This window comes from Pipistrellus kuhlii, unplaced genomic scaffold (assembly GCF_014108245.1).
Source record: "Pipistrellus kuhlii isolate mPipKuh1 unplaced genomic scaffold, mPipKuh1.p scaffold_m20_p_18, whole genome shotgun sequence".
NCBI classification, from domain to species: Eukaryota; Metazoa; Chordata; class Mammalia; order Chiroptera; family Vespertilionidae; genus Pipistrellus; species Pipistrellus kuhlii.
In genome coordinates this window covers 3,766,454-3,786,196 of record NW_023425493.1, presented here as the reverse complement: position 1 = coordinate 3,786,196, position 19,743 = coordinate 3,766,454, and the positions used below count along the sequence as shown (strand labels likewise).

The following is a 19,743-nucleotide window of genomic DNA, read 5'->3' as shown; positions in this document are numbered from 1 at the left end:
AGGCTAAGAAAGGGGCAGCTTGTTCAGGGAACAGGCAGGGATAGCTAGAGCACTGGCTTTGTATCAGAGGGGTAGGGAGAGGTAGCAAGAAAGCAGCTTAGAAACGTTGAGATCAAATACTAGAGAATTATCATTACCTTACTGAAGAGTGTAGACATTATTACACATTAGTAAATGTACACTTTGTGGATCAATTTCCACACTCTTTCCCAGCATATCAGTCTGCTGGGAGGAGCACTTAGATGAGGGTCCAGGAAGTACTAACTCACAATGTGATACTTTTGAAGAAAAAATGATGCGGTTGCTGTTGGGGGCACCCATCCCAATTCAGCACCTCTGGGAAGCTATAATTTTTTATACAGTAAAAATAAATAGCTTCCATACTCATTTCTCCAAATAACATTTTGTTCCTAGATGATAGGTAGATAGGTAGGTAGGTAGATAGATAGATAGATAGATGATAGATAGATTCTACCTGGGTGTCAGATTTCCCTTTCCCTTTATAAAATCTTACTTTTCAGTGCTGGGGAAGAAATATTCCCAGCCTTAGAGCAAATTGAATACCTTATTTTGCCTCTTTATGACACTTTTGCTTTTAAGATTATTTCTTTTAATAGGTGACTTCCTAGAATGCACAGATTTTTTTTTTCACAATATTTGGAATTTAGTAAGCACCCAACAAATTTTAATTGTTTGAATAATTGAATAAATGAGTTTACAAAAGAAGAGATTGTTTCTCTTATGTATGCCTTCCTTGATATTCTGTAATAAGATACATTTTTAACTAAATCTAGCTTGACTGGTGTGGCTCAGTGATTGAGCATCAACCCATGAACCAAGAAGTCACTGGTTTGCCTCCCTGTCAGGGCACATGCCCAGCTTTTTGGCTTGATCCCCAGCAGAGGGCATGCAGGAGGCAGCCAACTGATGTTTCTCTCTCATTTCGTGTTTCCATCTCTCTTTCCCTCTTCCTTCCTTTCTCTCTAAATATCAATAAAAATTTTAATAAAAAAGTAAAAAGTATTTACTCTTGGAAACTTTTGAATATGCACTATAGTATTATTAGCAATAAAAAAATAATCTACTGTAAAGGAGCATGAACTCTTAGCAGTGATGGAATACGTACTGTTTCAGGACTCCAGTGTCTGGATTCCAGTCTAGATGTCTGCTTCTCTTAGTTATGTAACATGGACAAATCACTTATTATCTCTATGCTGACTACCTTATCTCCAAAATGGAAACAAAAGAACTCCCAGGATTCTGTACAGAATTAGTACAGGAATTGAAGAAAGCAATATATGTGAAGAAATTTTCTAATGTAAGGGATTGCTGTTGTTAGTCAGGCAGTGAAAACAAACACATAAGATCTGTGAGGCATATAAAGCCAGATCAAAGGTATTAATCTGGAAACATTTCCAAGGGGGGGGAAAGCCCAAAGACAGACAGCCCTGTAGCGAGTTGCAAGATTTTCTTGTCAATCCCAGCATGTCTTTTCCTCTAGGGACCTACAGAATTGGATCAGTGGCATGGATGGCATTGTATCCTCAAAGGAGATGGCTGAGGACTTAACTGGTACTGAGATAATGATAGAGCGACACCAGGTATGGCCACAAATGCTGTAGCTTCCGTTCACGTGACTTGGCTGTGATGTCGTTGGCCTCACCCGTTCCTTCTCTTTCTTCCCCACAGGAACATCATGCGGACATGGAGGCTGAGGCTCCTGCCTTCCAGGCCTTGGAAGACTTCGGTGAAGAACTCATAGACAGTGGGCACCGAGACATCCCTGAAATTGGAAAAAAGCTTCAAGCTGTCAGACAGGAGAGAGATGATTTGGAGAAAGCTTGGGAGCAGCGCGAGAAGATGCTAAACCAATGTCTCGAGTATCAGGTACAGCAAATCTACAGCCGTGGAGCATATTGGCCTCTGTCTGTTTCTTCCATGCAGTTTTGCATGGTGAAGGAGAGTGATCATTTTACTAGTCTCCCCATGCAGAAAGCACTGGGCAGCTCTTGGTTGTCTGACACTGTGTTCTCTGCTTTGCAGACTGACCACTGTGGTATTCGTGGCCCTTATTCCTGTTAAAAGAGTCAAACAAAATGGGGGTCATTTCTCAGCATGAAGTGGGATGATTATAATTTACTTATTCATTGACTTTTTGATTTATTGGTTTTTATTGATGACCTATTGTGTGCAGAGCCAGGGCACCCAGTAGGCTCTCAATAAAAACCAATAAAGTTTAGTAAGACAGCATCCCTTTTCTTAAGGAGTGAAATTAGACATGTAGGCAGATCATTCTAGTTCTTGTTAATGAAACAAAATGTATGAATGGTTTGAGGTTAAAGAAGAGGAAGTGACTAACACTTTTGAGGGAAAAGAGTGAGTATTGCAGGAGGGAGAATGGTCAGCCACCTTACATAAGCAGCCAGTATTCACCAGGGGTAGATGTGGGAAATAGCACCCCAAGAATGAAGGATAGCTTATGTAAAGACATATATGTGTGTACAGGGAAATGTAAGAGGTCCGGTACAGTGGTCCCCCATTTGTTTATGGGAGGTATGTTCCAATACTCTTCTAGGAGAGAGCTTGGGATGCCTAACACCACAGATAGTACTGAACCCTACATATACAGTCTTTCTTTTTTTTCTGTACATATATACCTGTGGCAAAGTTTGCAAATTAACATATTAGGATTAACAACAATACCTAAATAATAAAATACAACTATTATAACAATACACTATAATACAAGCTATGTGAATGGTTTGGGGGCCATTATAAAGTAAAATTAGGGCTACTGGAACACAAGCATTGGTACAGCAGGTCTAGCAACCAAGACAGCTAAGTGACTGGCAGTTGGGGAGGGTATAAAAATGTGGCGCGTAGCAGAGCAAGCTGGCTGGAGACTTCTCACTCTACTCAGAAAGGCACATTATGTAAAAAGTTTGAATTGTTTACCTCTGGCATTTCCATGTAATAGTTTCTGATCGTGGTTGACCTTGGCTAGTTGAAACTGCAGAAAATAGGACTGTGGATGAGGAAGGACTCATGTACCTCTAACCTGACTTTTCATAGTTGTTCCAAGGCAACTGTGACCAGGCAGAGAGCTGGATGGCGGCCCGTGAGAACCTCCTGAGGTCAGATGATAAGAGTTCCTTAGACACTCTGGAGGCCTTGATGAAGAAACGCGATGATTTGGACAAAGCAATCGCTGCCCAGGTAATAATATAAGAATTCAAAACATAACTATTAGTAATAACAGAAACTCTGCATATGTTTGTGGTTTATGATTTAAAATATTCCCATTTGCTGCTATAGGAAACTCCGAGGTAGTTTGACACTTGGGCTTATTCTAATTTAAGACACACATGAAAATGAACTTTCTTACTTTATGTCCAACCTTTCAAAACCTGAATTTTAGCCCTAGCCACTTTGGCTCAGTGCATAGAGCATCGGCCTGCAGAGTGAAGGGTCCCGGATTCAATTCCAGTCAAGGGCACATACATACCTCGGCTGCAGGTTCCTCGCAACCAATCGATGCATTTCTCTCGCATCGATATTTCTCTCTCTTTCCCTTTCTCTTCCACCCTCTCTAAAAATCAATGGAAAAATATCCTCGGTTGAGGATTTTTTTTAAAGCCAACCAGAATTTTAGAGTTGGAAGAGATTTTTTATTCTGTCTATTCCAGCATTGCACCCGGTGCAGAAGTAACCCTCCACATGGCCATGGGATGTAATAAAGAGAGGCATTCGGTACGACACAAGTAGCCCATCTAAGTATTCTTAGTAATATTTTTCATTTTGCTTATTTAAGGTCCACCTCCCTGTAAGTCTTCTGCCCTTTGGTCCTGCTTTGGTTTCCCTTCATGAAGTCACAAAAGGATATCTCTGTTCTTTTCTGGGATTGTACAAGGGCCTAATCTCTCTCTCTCTCTCTCTCTCTCTCTCTCTCTCTCTCTCTCTCTCTCTCTCTCTCTCTCTCTCTCTCTTCTCTCTCTCCCTGGCACTAGGAAAAGAAGATCACTGAGCTAGAAGATTTTGCCGAGCGCCTCATAGCTGATGACCACTATGCCAAGGAAGAGATTGCCGCTCGGCTCCAACGGGTGCTAGACAGGTCAGGCCTGAGCAACTGCTTTTGAGCGACAGAAAGTGGCCCCTCTGCTAGCATTGAGCATGGTGGTAACGCTGAGCTTTTCTTATCTCTAGATGCCTAAAACGACCTTGATACTTTGGGAAACTTTGTGATCTACACTCCCAGAATGAAAGACATAGCCGTTACCTTAGCAATTACTTGACTTACCCACTATATTTTATATCTAAAAATTATGAGACTATGTCACATATAACATAGAAATATGGTGTATATATAATAATATGACATATAATCATATGATATGTGACTAAATAATTTTTAACTCTATTATACATAACTCATAAATATAAATAATGAGCGGGGAAGGGACAAGTTGGCAAATGGCAAGAGTCGTGGCTATGCCATTTGAGCTTGGGGGAAGGCAGAGGGCAGAAAATGACCCCGCCCCCTCTTCCAGATGGAAGGCTCTCAAAGCCCAGCTAATTGCTGAGCGGACAAAGCTGGGAAACTATGCTGACCTAAAACAATTCTACCGCGACCTGGAGGACCTGGAAGAATGGATCAGTGAGATGCTGCCCACCGCCTGTGATGAGTCCTACAAAGACCCTACCAACATTCAGGCAAGCTCAGAATAAACCCGTGGGGAAAGTCAGCGTTCGGAGATTGCCAGATGAATGGCCACCTCCTTACAGTGAACATTTCCTTACTGTTGTGATCCCTCCTGCTATCCTCAGAAACGTTTGCACCTAATGTGGGGTGGGTTCTTCAGAAGCCATCATCATGATGGAAACGTGGCCTCTTGCTGTCAACAGAAGTTACCTTTTCTTGCTTCCCTAAGTGAGAAGGCGGCTTCGTTTCTTCTTTCCCTGCAGAGGAAGTACCTGAAACACCAGGCCTTTGAAAATGAGGTGAACGGCCGAGCTGAGCAAGTAGAAGGACTCATCAACTTGGGGAACTCTCTGATTGAGCAAAGGGCATGCGAAGGCAATGAGGAGACCATGAAGGTAGGGGTTCTGCCCAGCACGGGTTTTGGGTTATAGAGTCACACGAAGATAATTTTTTTGACTTTTTTTATTGTTTCCATGTGTAGAGATATGGAATATGTTTTCTGCTTATGGCCTTTTCTCTGATTGTAGCATAAGGAAAGAGGAAAATGGTGATGCTGGGACCTGATTGCTCCTACCACACCTAGTACTTGAAACTCCAAGAAAGCTTTAGACTTAATTACTAAGCATCATCATACTCGCTTTACATTATATATCCTGACTGCTAAGAGTCATTGCCATTCAGGCATCAGTCCCTGTAAGCAGTCCAGCACCCTTTCTTCAAACTTCTCACACCTTCTGTTCTTTTCCCCAGATTAAGCATACTGGTTTAACACATGATATTCAGCCAGCTAGTATGACTCAGTGGTTGAGCATCAACCCATGAACCAAGAAGGTCACAGTTCCATTCTTGGTCAGGCACATGACTGGGTTGCAGACTCGATCCTCAGTAGGAGGCAGCCAATTGAAGATTTTCTCTCATCATTGATGTTTCTGTCTCTCTCTCCCTTCCTTTCTATGAAATAAATAAAAACCTATGATATTCAAGTATTGGAAAATTTTGGTTAGTCCCTACCTTCATAGCCTTCCTATATTATCCATTCAAGTTGTTATAGGACCCAGGATTCTAAAGGTCATAATGACCTTCTCAATTTCTCTGGGTTAGGGTCAACTGGAAGAGCTGGAGAAACACTGGGACTACTTGCTTGAGAGAACGATTGACAAAGGGCAGAAGCTCAATGAGGCTAGTCGCCAACAGAGATTCAACACAGGCATCCGGGATTTTGAGTTCTGGCTCTCAGAGGTAATTGCACCTGGACTGGAGGTAGAGTTGGGGGGGAGGGGTATGGGAGTTTAAGAAATGCTTATTAGATAATCAGATTTATGTGTGAATAACCTCCTTAACTCTTCTTGGGGAAAGTCTGGGGACACGGTTGCCAATCTTGTTCCTTCTAAAGGTGGTTTTAACTGGCAGCTTTCTTGCTTATTCTTCTCTTCCCAGGCGGAGACACTGCTGGCCATGAAAGATCAGGCCAGGGACTTGGCTTCTGCAGGAAACCTGCTCAAGAAGCACCAGCTGTTGGAAACAGAGATGTTGGCCCGGAATGTAAGTAGTGTTGGAATCCACTCCTCTGGGACTTGCAGTCCAAGAATGGAAATGTTTCCCATCGTAGGAGGTCATTTGAGAATATTATCTTGCAAAACTAACCTTAATGTTCTCGGCCCCTAGTCATTATCATTAAGTCATATCATGGGCTGCAAAGAGAGGTTGCAACAGTCTTTTTTGTAATTATTATTATAAATTATTTTTTTCTGTTGACACTGTTACCAATGTCTCATTTCCCTCTTTCTGTATCCCTCCACCCAACCCTCGCTCCCAACCCCTAGACCTCTGCCACATTATTGTCAGTGTGCATGGCTACATGATCTTTGGATAATCTCTTTCAGTCCTCACCATTCCTCTCCCCTCTAAGATCTGTCAGTCTGTTCCATGTACCTATGCTTTTGGCCCTATTTTGTTTGTCAGTTTATTTTGCTCATTAGATTCTCCATTTTAAGTGAGACGCTATGATATTTGTCATTCTCTGACTACCTTATTTCACTTCACACAATAATCTCCAAGTCCATCCATATATCTGTGTGTGTGTGTGTGTGTGTGTGTGTGTGTGTGTGTGTTGGTTTCAGAGAGGAAGGGAGAAGGAGAGAAAGACAGAAACATCAATGAGAAAGAATCACTGATTGGCTGCCTCCTACATGCCCCTAACTGGGGATCGAGCCTGCTACCCAGCTTAATGCCTGTACTGTTCTAGTCACTGAACACACTTGGGTTTTCTAGGATGCACTGAAGGACCTGAATGAGTTGGCTGCTGAACTGCTCTCCAGCGGGACTTTCAATGCTGACCAGATTGTGGAGAAAAGAGACAGTGTCAACAAGCGCTTCCTGGACGTCCAGAACCTAGCAGCCGCACACCATGAGAAACTGAAAGAGACCTATGCCTTGTTCCAGTTCTTCCAGGACCTGGATGATGAGGAGGCCTGGATAGAGTATGTACTGCCAACATACAATGCGTTGGTAATTCAAGAGAGTAGAAAACCCACACAACACATTTCTATTTGATGCTGAAATGAAATATGTAATGTTCAATACAGTTGGTTTTACTTCTGATTCATGTTTGCCTTCGCTTAAAGTTAACACTTACTTTCTTTTCCCAAATTCCCTTGCTGTATACATGCAGAGGAGATAAGAAAAGAGGGAGTGGGGAATAGTTCACATGTAGTCTGCGAACAAAGTTAAGAAACCATGGCTAGTTCTTAGAATGTGTAATGCTCCTTTGGAATGAGATAGCTGGACATTTACAACTTACCCAGCTGATGAGATCACTTTCTTTTTTCTGTATCCTCTGTAACTAATTTGATACTAATCTGGACACTGGGCAGGGAATGTTACACATTACCTACCACGGTTTTATTACTAATTAATTCTACCTTTGTTGCAAAAACATACAATTGGCAAGAATCCTGTGTGTGTGTGTGTGTGTGTGTGTGTGTGTGTGTGTGTTGGTCTCAGAGAGGGAGAAGAAGAGAAAGACAGAAACATCAATGATGATGAGAGAGAATCATGGATTGGCTGCCTCCAAGATGCCCCTTACTGGGATATGTGGGGTATAATATTGGAAGCAACAAATAAACAAATAAGAATAACAAACAAACAGAACTCACAGATAAATACAATAGCATGTGGTTACGAGGGAAGGGAATGGGAATGGAAGGGTAAAGGAAGTGAAATATATGGTGAGGGAAGAAGATTGACTGGGTGGGGAAGACACAGTGCAATGTACGGATCATTCATCATAGAATTGTACACTTGAAACTTACATAATTTTATTAACCAATGTCACCTCAATAAATTTAATTAGATTTTTAAAATAAGACAAAAAACAAAATTTTTATACTTATTTGGAAAAATAGGATTAGGAATATATTAGCAAATCAAATTATTCAATTTATTTTCTGTTTAACCCGCCTCATCACATTTGTCTTCAACACATCTGCTGATTCTTCATAGATATCAATGAATTAGAGAAAAACATCGTGCACAGAGCAACAAGCAGGGCCTTTTAGAAACGCTTTTAGGAACAGTGAGATAACATAATCTTGTCTTTGTAGTCTTTTACTGTTGTGCTTCATAGTGATATTCAAATATTTTACACTCAGAACCATTTCTGCCATTACTTCTAGAATATCAGCTCTTTATAACTCATTCTAACTAAATGTATTGGTAGATAACAATGTCAAATGCCATGAAGTCATATATGTTTGTGGGTGGGTGTGTGCATATAATTTTCACTTTTACTGAATGAGGGACACTAGTTACATTCTTGAGCAAAGAAGGGAAGATGCGCCGTGAGACGGGCAGGGATCTAAGGGAAGGCTGGTGCTGCTGCCCACCTGGTGGAGACCAGTTGTTATCTTTTTTTTTTTTAATATATTTTATTGACTTTTTACAGAGAGGAAGGGAGAGAGATAGAGAGCTAGAAACGTCTATGAGAGAGAAACATCGACCAGCTGCCTCCTGCACACCCCCTACCGGGGATGTGCCCGCAACCAACGTACATGCCCTTGACCGGAATCGAACCTGGGACCTTTCAGTCCGCAGACCGATGCTCTACCGCTGAGCCAAACCGGTTTCGGCACCAGTTGTTATCTTAACTGCATTAGCTAAGTCAGAAATTTTGCTGAAAGCCTTTGGTACTAATTATCTTTGGATTACTGACTCCAGAGCGTTATCAGCACCTCACCCCCAGCCACACACACACTCAGAAAACTGTTACTCTAGGACCGTGGTCGGCAAACTGCTGCTCTCGAGCCACATGCGGCTCTTTGGCCCCTTGAGTGTGGCTCTTCCACAAAAATACCATGGCCTGGGCGAGTCTATTTTGAAGAAGTGGCGTTAGAAGAAGTTTATGTTTAAAAAAATTGGCTCTCAAGAGAAATTTCAATCGTTGTGCTGTTGATGTTTGGCTCTGTGGACTAATGAGTTTGCCTAGGATGACCTCAGAAGCCTAAACTGTGTTCTTCCTCTGCAGAGAGAAGTTGGTTCGAGTGCGCTCCCAGGACCAGGGCAGGGATCTGCAGGGGGTTCAGAACTTGCTGAAGAAGCACAGACGCCTGGAGGGGGAGCTGATGGCACATGAGCCTGCTATCCAGGTAGGAACAGTGGAGACTGAGGCCTGGGAAGGCAGAGATAATCTCATCATAGGCGCTCCCTTTGGGATAACTGGGATGGTTTGTAAAATGTGAAGGCGGCATGCCGCGGTCACTTAGTCATGATATTCAGAAGTGTCTTTCCTCCTCCACATTTGTACCCTGTGACTAGAAGAATCCTGCACAGGGACTCGTGCTCCTCCTTGGAAGGGGCACTTGAAAGTGCCAGGGCACAGGTGTTGATAACTAAGACACAGGCTGGGACATTCGGAGAAGCTGTGCTTGAGCCGAGCCGTATGGAAAAAAGACAACTCTGGTTGTGGCTTGACAGTAGGGTCACCCTGTGAGGGTGACTAATCCATACATCAGGTCATGGAGTGCAGGGCCTGGTACACGTGTGTCCACTCAAATACTTGGGTAACATGAACATGGTCTATTACTGCAGCTTTCTTCGTCCTCCCAGGCTGTTAACACCACCCCAAGTGCCATGAAGTTAAGAAATAATCTACCTAGACACTTAGCCTAGGAACTGTGCCTAAATCAGAAGAGGTATATGAGGTGAGGCAACATGGAGGGGTTTTTGTTGTTTTTTCTCAGAATGTGCTGGGCATGGCGGAGGGGCTGGGAGACAAGGCGGAGGTGGGGCGAGAGGAGATCCAGGAGCGGCTGGCGCAGTTTGTCCAGCACTGGGAGCAGCTCCAGGAGCTGACCAAGGCGCAGTGAGTGGGGGACGGAGGCCCAGCTCTCCGCCTGTGTGGCCAGTATTGGCCCGGTGTTGGGGAGGACACCCACGTGCTGGCTTAGCATTTCTCGCCCACCACCCATCTCTCTGTCTTCTAAGTCCCTCCTCAAGCGCAGTCTTCCATAAAACACCCCCCCTTTGCCTCAGACAGGAGTGATGCTGCCTCTGTGCATGTAGACCTCTACTCCTGTATGTACTCACAACCACCTTACATCATTGATGCTCTTTGTACAAGGCTATTTGCCATGTCTGTTTATATGTTGCCCCAGTCCAGTTAGTAGTGAGAGAAATGTGTTTTTTTAAATATATTTTTATGATTTCTTTACAGAGAGGAAGGGAGAAGGATAGTGAGTTAGAAACATCGATGAGCTGCCTCCTGCACGCCCCCCACTGGGGATGTGCCTGCGATCAAGGTACATGCCCTTGACCTGAATCAAACCTGGGATCCTTCAGTCCGCAGGCTGATGCTCTATCCACTGAGCCAAACTGGTCAGGGCGAGAGAGAAATGCTTTTTTCTCCCTTATAGCCATATAGCCTTTTAGAATCACATAGTCATGTAACCAAACAAAATAACTTCCGCTATAATTTCATGTCTGTTAGCATAGGAAGACATTTCTTTCTGGGGAATAAAAGCACTTCAGATGAACGGCTGTGCTTTGACTCACTGCCATTATCCTCCAACTCCAAAGTCTTAGCCCTTTTGTTTGGACAAGATTTTCTTTCCCCAACAAACATTCCTGGAGAGCAGATGATCCCACAAAATGGAACTTGTGGGTCAAGGGTCTCCCCTTTTTCAGAGGAGATCGCCACAGCTGACTAGTGGACACATGCTCCATTCTTTTGTGGCCCAGTTCAACGGTGGCTGCCTTGTGGGGTTGTGCTTTTTGGCTCTATTACCATGCTTGCTGGTTTTCTCTGATTCTTACTGGGGCTTACTGGCCTGTCGTAGAGGTCTTCAGTTGGAAGAGTCCCTAGAATACTTGCAGTTTATGGAGAATGCTGAGGAAGAAGAAGCTTGGATCAATGAAAAGGAAGCAATGGTTGCCCGAGGAGATTCTGGAGACACATTGGCTGCTACTCAGGTGAGCAATAGGCTGAACGAATCCATTTTCTTCTCTTTAAGATGAATCTCTTCCTCAATTCTCAGTGTTCACCTTAAAATTAGACTCTCCCTTCTGGTAGGGAAAAACAAATTTAACATCAGCCCTTAAAATAGGATGTTCTTTTTTTTTATTTTTAATATATTTTTATTGATTTTTTACAGAAGAAGAGAGAGGGATAGAGAGTTAGAAACATCAATGATAGAGAATCATCGATCAGCTGCCTCTTGCACGCCCTCTACTGGGGCTGTGCCCGCAACCAAGGTACATGCCCTTGATGGGAATCGAACCTGGGACCTTTCAGTCCGCAGACCGACGCTCTACCACTGAGCCAAACCGGTTTCGGCAAGGATGTTCTTGATATTTAATATTTTCCTGGCAAATGCACTGTTGCTTAGAAATGTTTAAATTTCAATATGGAGAAATCCTTGATCAACACTCTTATTCTAAAATCCAGAAAACTGTAAGGTCACATGGTGAGATAGACTCAATATCACTTATATACCTTTGACCCTTTTTCTGGTAAGTTTGCCCCTTTTTGGCAAGTGAAGAATTTGTGAAGCGGAATGTGAGTGGGGTATGTTGTCCAGATGTGTTGATTCTCATCGACTTAATTATGCAGAGTTTGCTGAAGAAGCATGAAGCCTTGGATAATGACTTTGCTGTCCACGAGGCCCGGGTGCAAGATGTGTGTGCTCAGGGGGAAGACATCTTGAGTAAGGTGAGAAAAGCCAGGAATTCCCGGTCAAACTTTCATTTTCAAAAGGGATTGGCCCAAATATAGACTCATGAGCAGTGCTAAAATCAGACATAGAATTTCAATAATCTCTTTTTAACATCTAACAAACATATATTTATTTTTAGTGTCTAGGGATGCACTGTCCAATATGGCAGCTACTAGCCACAGTGGCCAGTTAGAAGTGATGTGCTGGTGATTCCTTAACAACCAGCTACTGCTCCCCAAAAAATAAATGCCACAACTGATTATTTCTGGGGAATAAATTTTTCCAAGGTGGCCCAATTGAATCCACTCTTTAAGCTGCCATTTTTCTTGTTGTTGTTGTTATTAGCCAATAGTTATTTAATTTCTGTTTTCTGAAAACTCTTTTTTCAGGCTCTTATAAGTGCACCTTTCAGATTCTTTAAATTAGTTTTTGACACACTTACTCTTATCCTCTGCACAACATGGCATTTATGCAGTTTTTATAAATGACTTGCTTTGGTCATAGAAAATTCGTAAGAATAGGAAAAACTTTCTTGTAAGCCTCTAGGAGGAGGACCAGTTGGAAATTTATCTGTAACTTGAGTGTCATTCTTTAGTTTAAGTGCTTGTTTTTACAAAGCCTCACTGGTCTACATGCTACACAAAGAACCCTAAACAGAGATGACTTCATACTTTCTAGAATCTAGATGCTTACACCCACTCAGAAGATCACAGTTTCGAGAACAAGCATGAGAAGGTCATCCCAGTGCTGGGGCAGAAATAACCATCGGGACATAAAGAAATCGCAGAATAAATTCACTACCCCTAGAGGAGAGTCGTTAAACATTTTTGAAAGAGGGAGGGGAGAGATTTTTCACAATCCCAAAGAATTCAGATTTTTGGTCTCTGCCTCTCTCTTCCTCCTTTCACCGTCGGCATTGCAGGAGGAAAGTCGGCACAAGGAGAAGATTTCCGCCAAGATAGAGGCTTTGAAAGCAAAGACACCGTCTCTGGCCCAGGCGATCGCTTCCTGGAAGCTGCAGTTGGAGGATGACCATGCCTTTCAGGAGTTCAACTGGAAGGCTGATGTGGCGGAGGCCTGGATAGGTTCGACGGGGGAAGGCCAGGGTGCTGGGCTGGAGAAATGCTGATACGTTTTCTAATACTATGGTTCCCGGGGCTTTCTCACTTACCTTGTGAAGAGAGGTGCTCCCTCCATCACCCATTCCTGTCCTTCTGGGACGCATTACAATGACACTCACATGTGTTCACACACACACACACATGCTGAAGTATCAGAAAACATCTTCTTGATAATTGGCGATTCCACATGTGATATTCAGAAAGATAGGGCTGTGGCCAAAACTTCTAGGGAATAAATGTGTGTTTGACTTAATTAAAATTTATGTCTAATATGGAATTTTTCTGTCCTATGAAACACCCAGGTGTTCCCTTGGGGCTAGCTTTGTCTCTGCCACTTTGTCCTGAATAAGCCTATGGAACAATCCATTTGCCCCCAATTTAATATTTACTCACAGCCCAAGGAATCACCGACTTGTAGAGTTAGGAGGCTCTCTTGTGAACTGTAGGACATATTCCTGTTCTCTTTATCAAGTCTGATCCCAGATCAACTATCTTTCTCAACCTATTCATGATCTTTGCTCTTTAGCTGAGAAGGAAAGAAGCCTGAAGATCAATGGCAATGGTGCAGACCTCACTGCCTTCCTCACGCTCCTGGCAAAGCAGGTGAGAGCAGGGTTGTCTTGGTAATAGATGCCCGTGAGGGCCAAGACCATATCGCACAGACAGAAGCTGAACACAGAATTATCCACTGCTAGGTTGTGTGGTTTTATTATCTGTAGGACCTGTAATATTGTTCCTTTTATTCTTCCCGATATTGATCATTTGCTAGTTTTTCCTCCCTCTTTGCCTCTCCCTGCCCACTCTCTCTAATTAATTTTGCAACAGATATTTATCATTTTTATTAGAGAATCAGCATTTGGCTTTTTTAATTTTTTCTGTTCTATCTTTATATTATATCCCATTAATAACTTTTTATATCTTTATATTTTTACCATTTTCTTTAACTTTCTTCCTGATTACTTGATTTAAAGATTTTTAAGATAGATATTGAGATTTCAAATATTTAGCTATTGTTTTATAATATGTTAATTTAAGGATATAAATTTCTAAGTAAAGCTTAACTACACCTCAGAAGTTTTATGTTTTTGTTATTCACTTAAATATGTTCTATCTAACTTAATTTCTTATTTGACCCACTAATTATCCTGTTTTAATGAATAGTTTTTGCACAATTGAAAGAATGTGTGTTTTTTCAGTGGTGTTAATCATGTTGTTTAAATACTTATCACCTATAATAATAAAAGTGTAATGTGCTAATTAGACTGGACAGCCAAACAACCTTCTGGACGTCCTTCTGAAAGAGCCTGGGCTGTTGTGTGGCTGCAGGGGCTGAGGCAGCTGCTGTGGCTGCAAGGGCCAAGCCCCTTGCATGGATTTCATGCATTGGGCCTCTAGTTTTTATATATTTTGAGGCTAGGTTAAAAGTTGTGTTGACATTTAGAAAAATTTAATCATCTTGATGAATTGACACTTTTAATTATGAAATGGTCATCTTTCTAATAACATTTCTTAATTTAGTCTTTTACGCATACTAGAATACTACACCAATTTCTTTTTTGTTTGTTTATAATATATATCTGTTTTCATCTTCTGTTGTTGTTTTTTATGTTTCCATGTCTTTATATTTACTAGGGGCCCGATGCACAAAAGGGGCCTTGGCCACAGCCCCACCCACCACTGCTGCAACCAGGGGCTTCTGCCACCTCTGCCGTAGCCCCCACCCACTGTAGCTTTGTCTGGGAGGAAGGATGTCCAGAAGGACATTCGGTCTAATTACCATATTACCCTTTTATTATTATAGATTTTATTTTTCTTGTTGATACATTTATAGACTGCAAAATGATTATCACCATAGAATTACACAATACTTTCATTCTGTCATATAATTACCATTTGTGTTTAATAAGAAAATTTAATATTTACTCTCTTAACAACTTTCAAATATATAAATATATAATACAATATTATTTGCCAAAATAACCTTGCTGTATATTAGATCCCAGAACTTGTTAAAAGGAAGTTTATACCCTTTGTATCCCTCCCTGGCCCCCAGTTCTTGATAACCACTATTTGAGATTCACATATAAGTGCATCATACAGTGTTTGTCTTTCTCTGACTTAATTTCACTTAGCACAATGCTCTTAAATTTCATCCAAGTTGTTGCAAATGGCAGGGTATCCTTCTTTATCATGACTAAATAATATTCCATTGTATGTATGTATGTATGTGTATATATATATATATATATATATATATATATATATATATACCTCTCTATCATCTTTTTCTTTTTTTAATCCTCATCTGAGATATGTTTTGTTGATTTAGAGAGAGGAAGGGAAAGAGAGAGAAAGAGAGAGAGAAAGAGAGAGAGAAAGAGAGAGAGAGAGAGAGAGAGAGAGAGAAACATTGATGTGAGAGAAACTTCAATTGGTTGACTGCCCTACATGCTCTGACTGGGAATTGAACCACACAACCTAAGTATGAGCCCTGACCAGGAATTGAACCCCAAACCTTACTGATGTATGGGTCAATGCTCCAACCACCTGTGCCACCTAGCCTGGGCTACATTGCATCTTCTTTGCCTGCTTATCTGTTGCTGAACACTTAGGTTGTTTCTATACCTCAGCTATTGTGAATAATGCTGCAGTGAACATAGAAATGCAGAGTGCCTTTATATTTTCTAAAATTTTATAGATATTATATAATGAGTATGGCTTTGCCAAACTAATTTGATCATTTTATTGGAATAGTGAGATCATTTACAATTAAACTAATTCATTGATAAGTTTTTACTTAAACTGTAATCTAACATCTCCCATTCCCTATCCAACCCTTACTTTTTAGCTAGGGATTGAATTGCTTCAAAGCAATCTTTCAGTTTTATCTATCTATCTATCTATCTATCTGTCTGTCTGTCTGTCTGTCTGTCTGTCTGTTTTTCACTTATCTGAGGACTAGTCCCTTTTCAGTTTGCTTTTACACCTGGGACCTTGCAGGGGTTTCAACTAATCTTTTTCTCTGGGGCTGCTCATGCTGACTGTGTCCTGAAACCAGCACTCTGTGATTCCGGAGAACTGTCTGTGGCATTTAGATCCACAGCTGCTGTTTTCCGCTTGGCTTCTAGGACTTGTGTCCTACACAGCTTAGGGCTTTGTAAAGGTCCTGAGAGGAAAGGACAGTGGGAACAGTGAACCTACTTTTCTGCAGTTCCCCCTTCATGGGCCCTCACACTCTGGCTGCCCCAGTTCCCAGAACTCCAGTTTTTGTCTTTTTAGCTCCATCTGAAGCTCTCATCAGCTGCTTTCCCCTCTTCCCCTGTTCAGTGTATACTTCAAAAACAAAAGTAACAGAGATTATTACTCTTATTCTACTACCAATCCCTCCTCTCCAGGACTTTAATTCTTGAATTTCAAACAGCGGTTAAAGCTTTTCTCAGAGAGAGAATTGGTCCAATACAAGCTACTCAATTAAAGCTGAAAGTGGAACATCCCTAACTTTGTGATTCTTCCAATACCTCCCAAAAATATCATTTGTGTAATATAGCATCTGTAGGTCTTCTTAAAATTCCCATTCTTCCAAGATCTCCAGTAGTGCACTGCTGGTAACTAGAATGAAAAATCTAAGAAATGATTCAAAAGACTCTTAGAAAGAATGTGAGCTCAGATCTAATTTCAAAACATAAATCGGAATGTAGCCACAATCCCAATCCCAAATGTTTTCTTGAGTCTCTAAGTCATATTTCTTTTTCCTTGGCCATCCTAACTCTGTTCTAGTCCTTATCTTGTTCATGATAAAAACATGGTGGACCCCGGGTGTAAATGACCCTTCGGGAATCAGCATTCGTTCTCTGCTCACTGCTTCCCTCCGGTTTCCCAGGATACACTAGATGCCAGTGTGCAGAGCTTTCAGCAGGAGAGGCTGGGCCAGATAACGGACCTGAAGGACCAGCTGGTGGCCGCTCAGCACAGCCAGTCCAGAGCCATCGAGGAGCGCCACTCTGCCCTGCTGAGGCGCTGGGAGCAGCTGCTGGAAGCCTGTGCGGCCCACAGGCAGAAGCTGCTGGAGAAGCAGCTGCCCCTGCAGAAGGTAAAGGCTGAAAAATGAGGAGGCGTGATCAGACCTGGATTCTATATTAGCCACGGAATCTGGAAACAAATAGTGGAAACTCTGTTTGGATATATTTGAGTGCGTACTTCGGAAAGGACCAGAAAAACGTTCTTATTGAGCAAAAAAGACTTTAGATTGCCAGGGAGGTTTCTTTTAGACTTTTATCAGTTACCCAGCTGACCTGAGGTGAAAGCTCGGCACAGGAAATAGAAGCGGTAGGTGGCACAACAGGGTGAGCGATCTTACTGTATAGCAGACCTACAACTGCTTTTCTCCAGCTCAAATGAAATAGCTAAACAAGTAAATATTGCGTTTTTACATGTCACTTATCATCTCTGAACCTTGATTTTTCCACTTATGAAATAGGATAATATTACCACCATCTCTGGCTGGACTCTGTTATTACTATTAAAAAGGATAATGGATCTGAAAAATTCAGTATAAACCACTAAGCTCTATATGGATATGTGATTAAAATGTCCTTTCTAATTGGTTGCTAATGTATTAGATGCTGATAATAAAAAATCAATAATGAAAGGAAGTTGGATGGTCAGTAAATGACTGAGCACTCCTACCCCATAAGTATTATACCATATAAGGTAGGGAGTTCAGGAAATTGAAAAACAAACATACAAATAAAAATCAGTCAGTTTGAAAAAAAATAGACTGGATCCTTAGTTAATTTTTACTCTATTGAAAGACATGAGACCTAATTTTAATGAAAAAAATATAAATCAATTAATGGAATATATCTATATCTTATCTCTCTATATATATAGAGAGATAAGATATCTATATATGGAGAAAGATATGAAAGATATTTCACAATCTGATTCCATTATTTTACTTTCTGATTATAAAATATATTTAAAATATTCAGTTGATCCATACTATTTTGAAAATAATAAGAAGTACTTTATAGATTTTTATATTCTTCATATGAGTTTTCTCTGTGTTGGTCTATTTTAACATATAGATTGCAGAAATCAGTACCGGAAAGATATAATAGTGCTCAACCTCTTTAATGCCTATGTTTTGGGAGAAAACGAATTTGCATAACAAATTTCCATGGAAGAACTGTCTGCTGACCTCAAATCTATGATTATTTTAAATTTAAAATATTTTTGATGACATGCTGTTTGGAACAATCCATGTTATTGCTCTCATTAGGAAGTTCAGTCATTCAGAACATACGGATAACTCCAGAGAGTATTATAGGAGTAGGGATAAAGGCTAGAGTCCAGGAAAGGGATTTAAACAGGAACTGCAAGCATGAGATGAGCCCTGAACATGTTTTAGAAGGATGATAGGAAAAGAACTCGGTCTTCAAAGAGACTTTAGAGAAGTATCGTCTATAGGCGATCAGAAGAAAGAGGAAGTGGATAAAGGATAAGATAGATTTGCCTATCCATGAATGATTCATTCATTTAATCATTCATTTAACATCTAATTTTGCATGTCTACTATGTGCCAAATAGAATTGAAACAGATTTCAGGATAAGAAATCATAAAATCTTCTCACTGAAAACAACCTTTGTCACTCTTGGAATCTTAGAGCTAAAAACGTCTCTAGAAATCATTGAACTTGCTCATTTGCAGACAGTAGAAAACTTGACCAATTTCACAATGAGATGCCAGGATCAGGACTTGTATTTCTAACCCACCTGTCTATCTGTCCAATTGTGTGGCTCCCATTGGCTTCAATTCTGATCTTTTGAAGTGTTTGCCCTGAAAATATTGAAGACAATTACTTTTTTATTTTTTATTCGAAGTCTTCTTTTCTCTCCTCCTTTTCTCTTCTCTTTCTATTGGGAAAGATGAGTGTCTTTTCTCTCTCTCTCTCTCTCTGTAGGCCGAGGAGCTATTCATGGAATTTGCCCACAAGGCTTCAGCTTTCAACCACTGGTGTGAGAACGCTGAGGAGGACCTGTCAGAAAATGTGCACTGCGTCTCCCTGAATGAGATCCGCCAGCTCCAGAAGGACCACGAGGCTTTCCTGGCCTCCTTGGCCAAGGCCCAGGAAGATCTGAACCATCTGCGAGAGCTAGACCAGCAGATTAAGTCCTTAAATGTGCCCTCCAGCCCATACACCTGGTTGACCATGGAGGTGCTAGAAAGGATGTGGAACCACCTACCTGACATCATCAAGGTAGACTGAGGCACAGCAGGGACTTCCTTTGGCTATAGTGATCATCACAAGTATCCAAGTTGGGGGACTTTTGAGAAAGAAAGGAACATGTTTAGTTGGGAAAAATAGTCTAAGAGATATTTGAAAATATGTTCACAATAAGTAGAGCCCAGTGTGACTTAGTTTGGACAGCTTTAAGCTCCAGGGTGTTGAGCCGTGATGTAAGGTAGCAAACACAAGCTCCAGGATATGACTCTGAAGATGAGTTATAGAAAGTTCACAAGTCTTGCAGATATCTTTTAAGTCTCTATATGCCTTCATCCAATGCATTCTCTATTTTATACACACCTCCAAAAGTGCCTTTTAAATGTGTCTGCATTTAACTTTTGTCTGTCTATCATGATGTTCATTATAGAAGCTAGGGAAAATATTTAAAAGTTTAACAAAGAAAAATTTTACCATAAAATCGCCAATTT

The 19,743-nt window shown here is 41.2% G+C and overlaps 1 protein-coding gene across 1 annotated transcript in view; it reads left to right on the top strand.

Annotated features, from left to right (window-relative positions):
• SPTA1 (spectrin alpha, erythrocytic 1) overlaps positions 1–19,743 on the top strand; it is a 70,453-nt gene that overhangs the window by 42,995 nt on the left and 7,715 nt on the right. Inside the window, exons 28-44 of the mRNA XM_036442699.2 lie at positions 1,502–1,601; positions 1,690–1,887; positions 3,073–3,216; positions 4,008–4,111; positions 4,548–4,710; positions 4,963–5,094; positions 5,801–5,938; positions 6,137–6,241; positions 6,971–7,179; positions 9,222–9,342; positions 9,937–10,058; positions 11,032–11,164; positions 11,805–11,903; positions 12,830–12,992; positions 13,555–13,631; positions 16,909–17,118; positions 18,992–19,288. Of these exons, the coding sequence (XP_036298592.1) occupies positions 1,502–1,601; positions 1,690–1,887; positions 3,073–3,216; positions 4,008–4,111; positions 4,548–4,710; positions 4,963–5,094; positions 5,801–5,938; positions 6,137–6,241; positions 6,971–7,179; positions 9,222–9,342; positions 9,937–10,058; positions 11,032–11,164; positions 11,805–11,903; positions 12,830–12,992; positions 13,555–13,631; positions 16,909–17,118; positions 18,992–19,288 (2,515 nt within the window). The remainder of the gene's footprint in view (positions 1–1,501; positions 1,602–1,689; positions 1,888–3,072; positions 3,217–4,007; positions 4,112–4,547; positions 4,711–4,962; positions 5,095–5,800; positions 5,939–6,136; positions 6,242–6,970; positions 7,180–9,221; positions 9,343–9,936; positions 10,059–11,031; positions 11,165–11,804; positions 11,904–12,829; positions 12,993–13,554; positions 13,632–16,908; positions 17,119–18,991; positions 19,289–19,743) is intronic.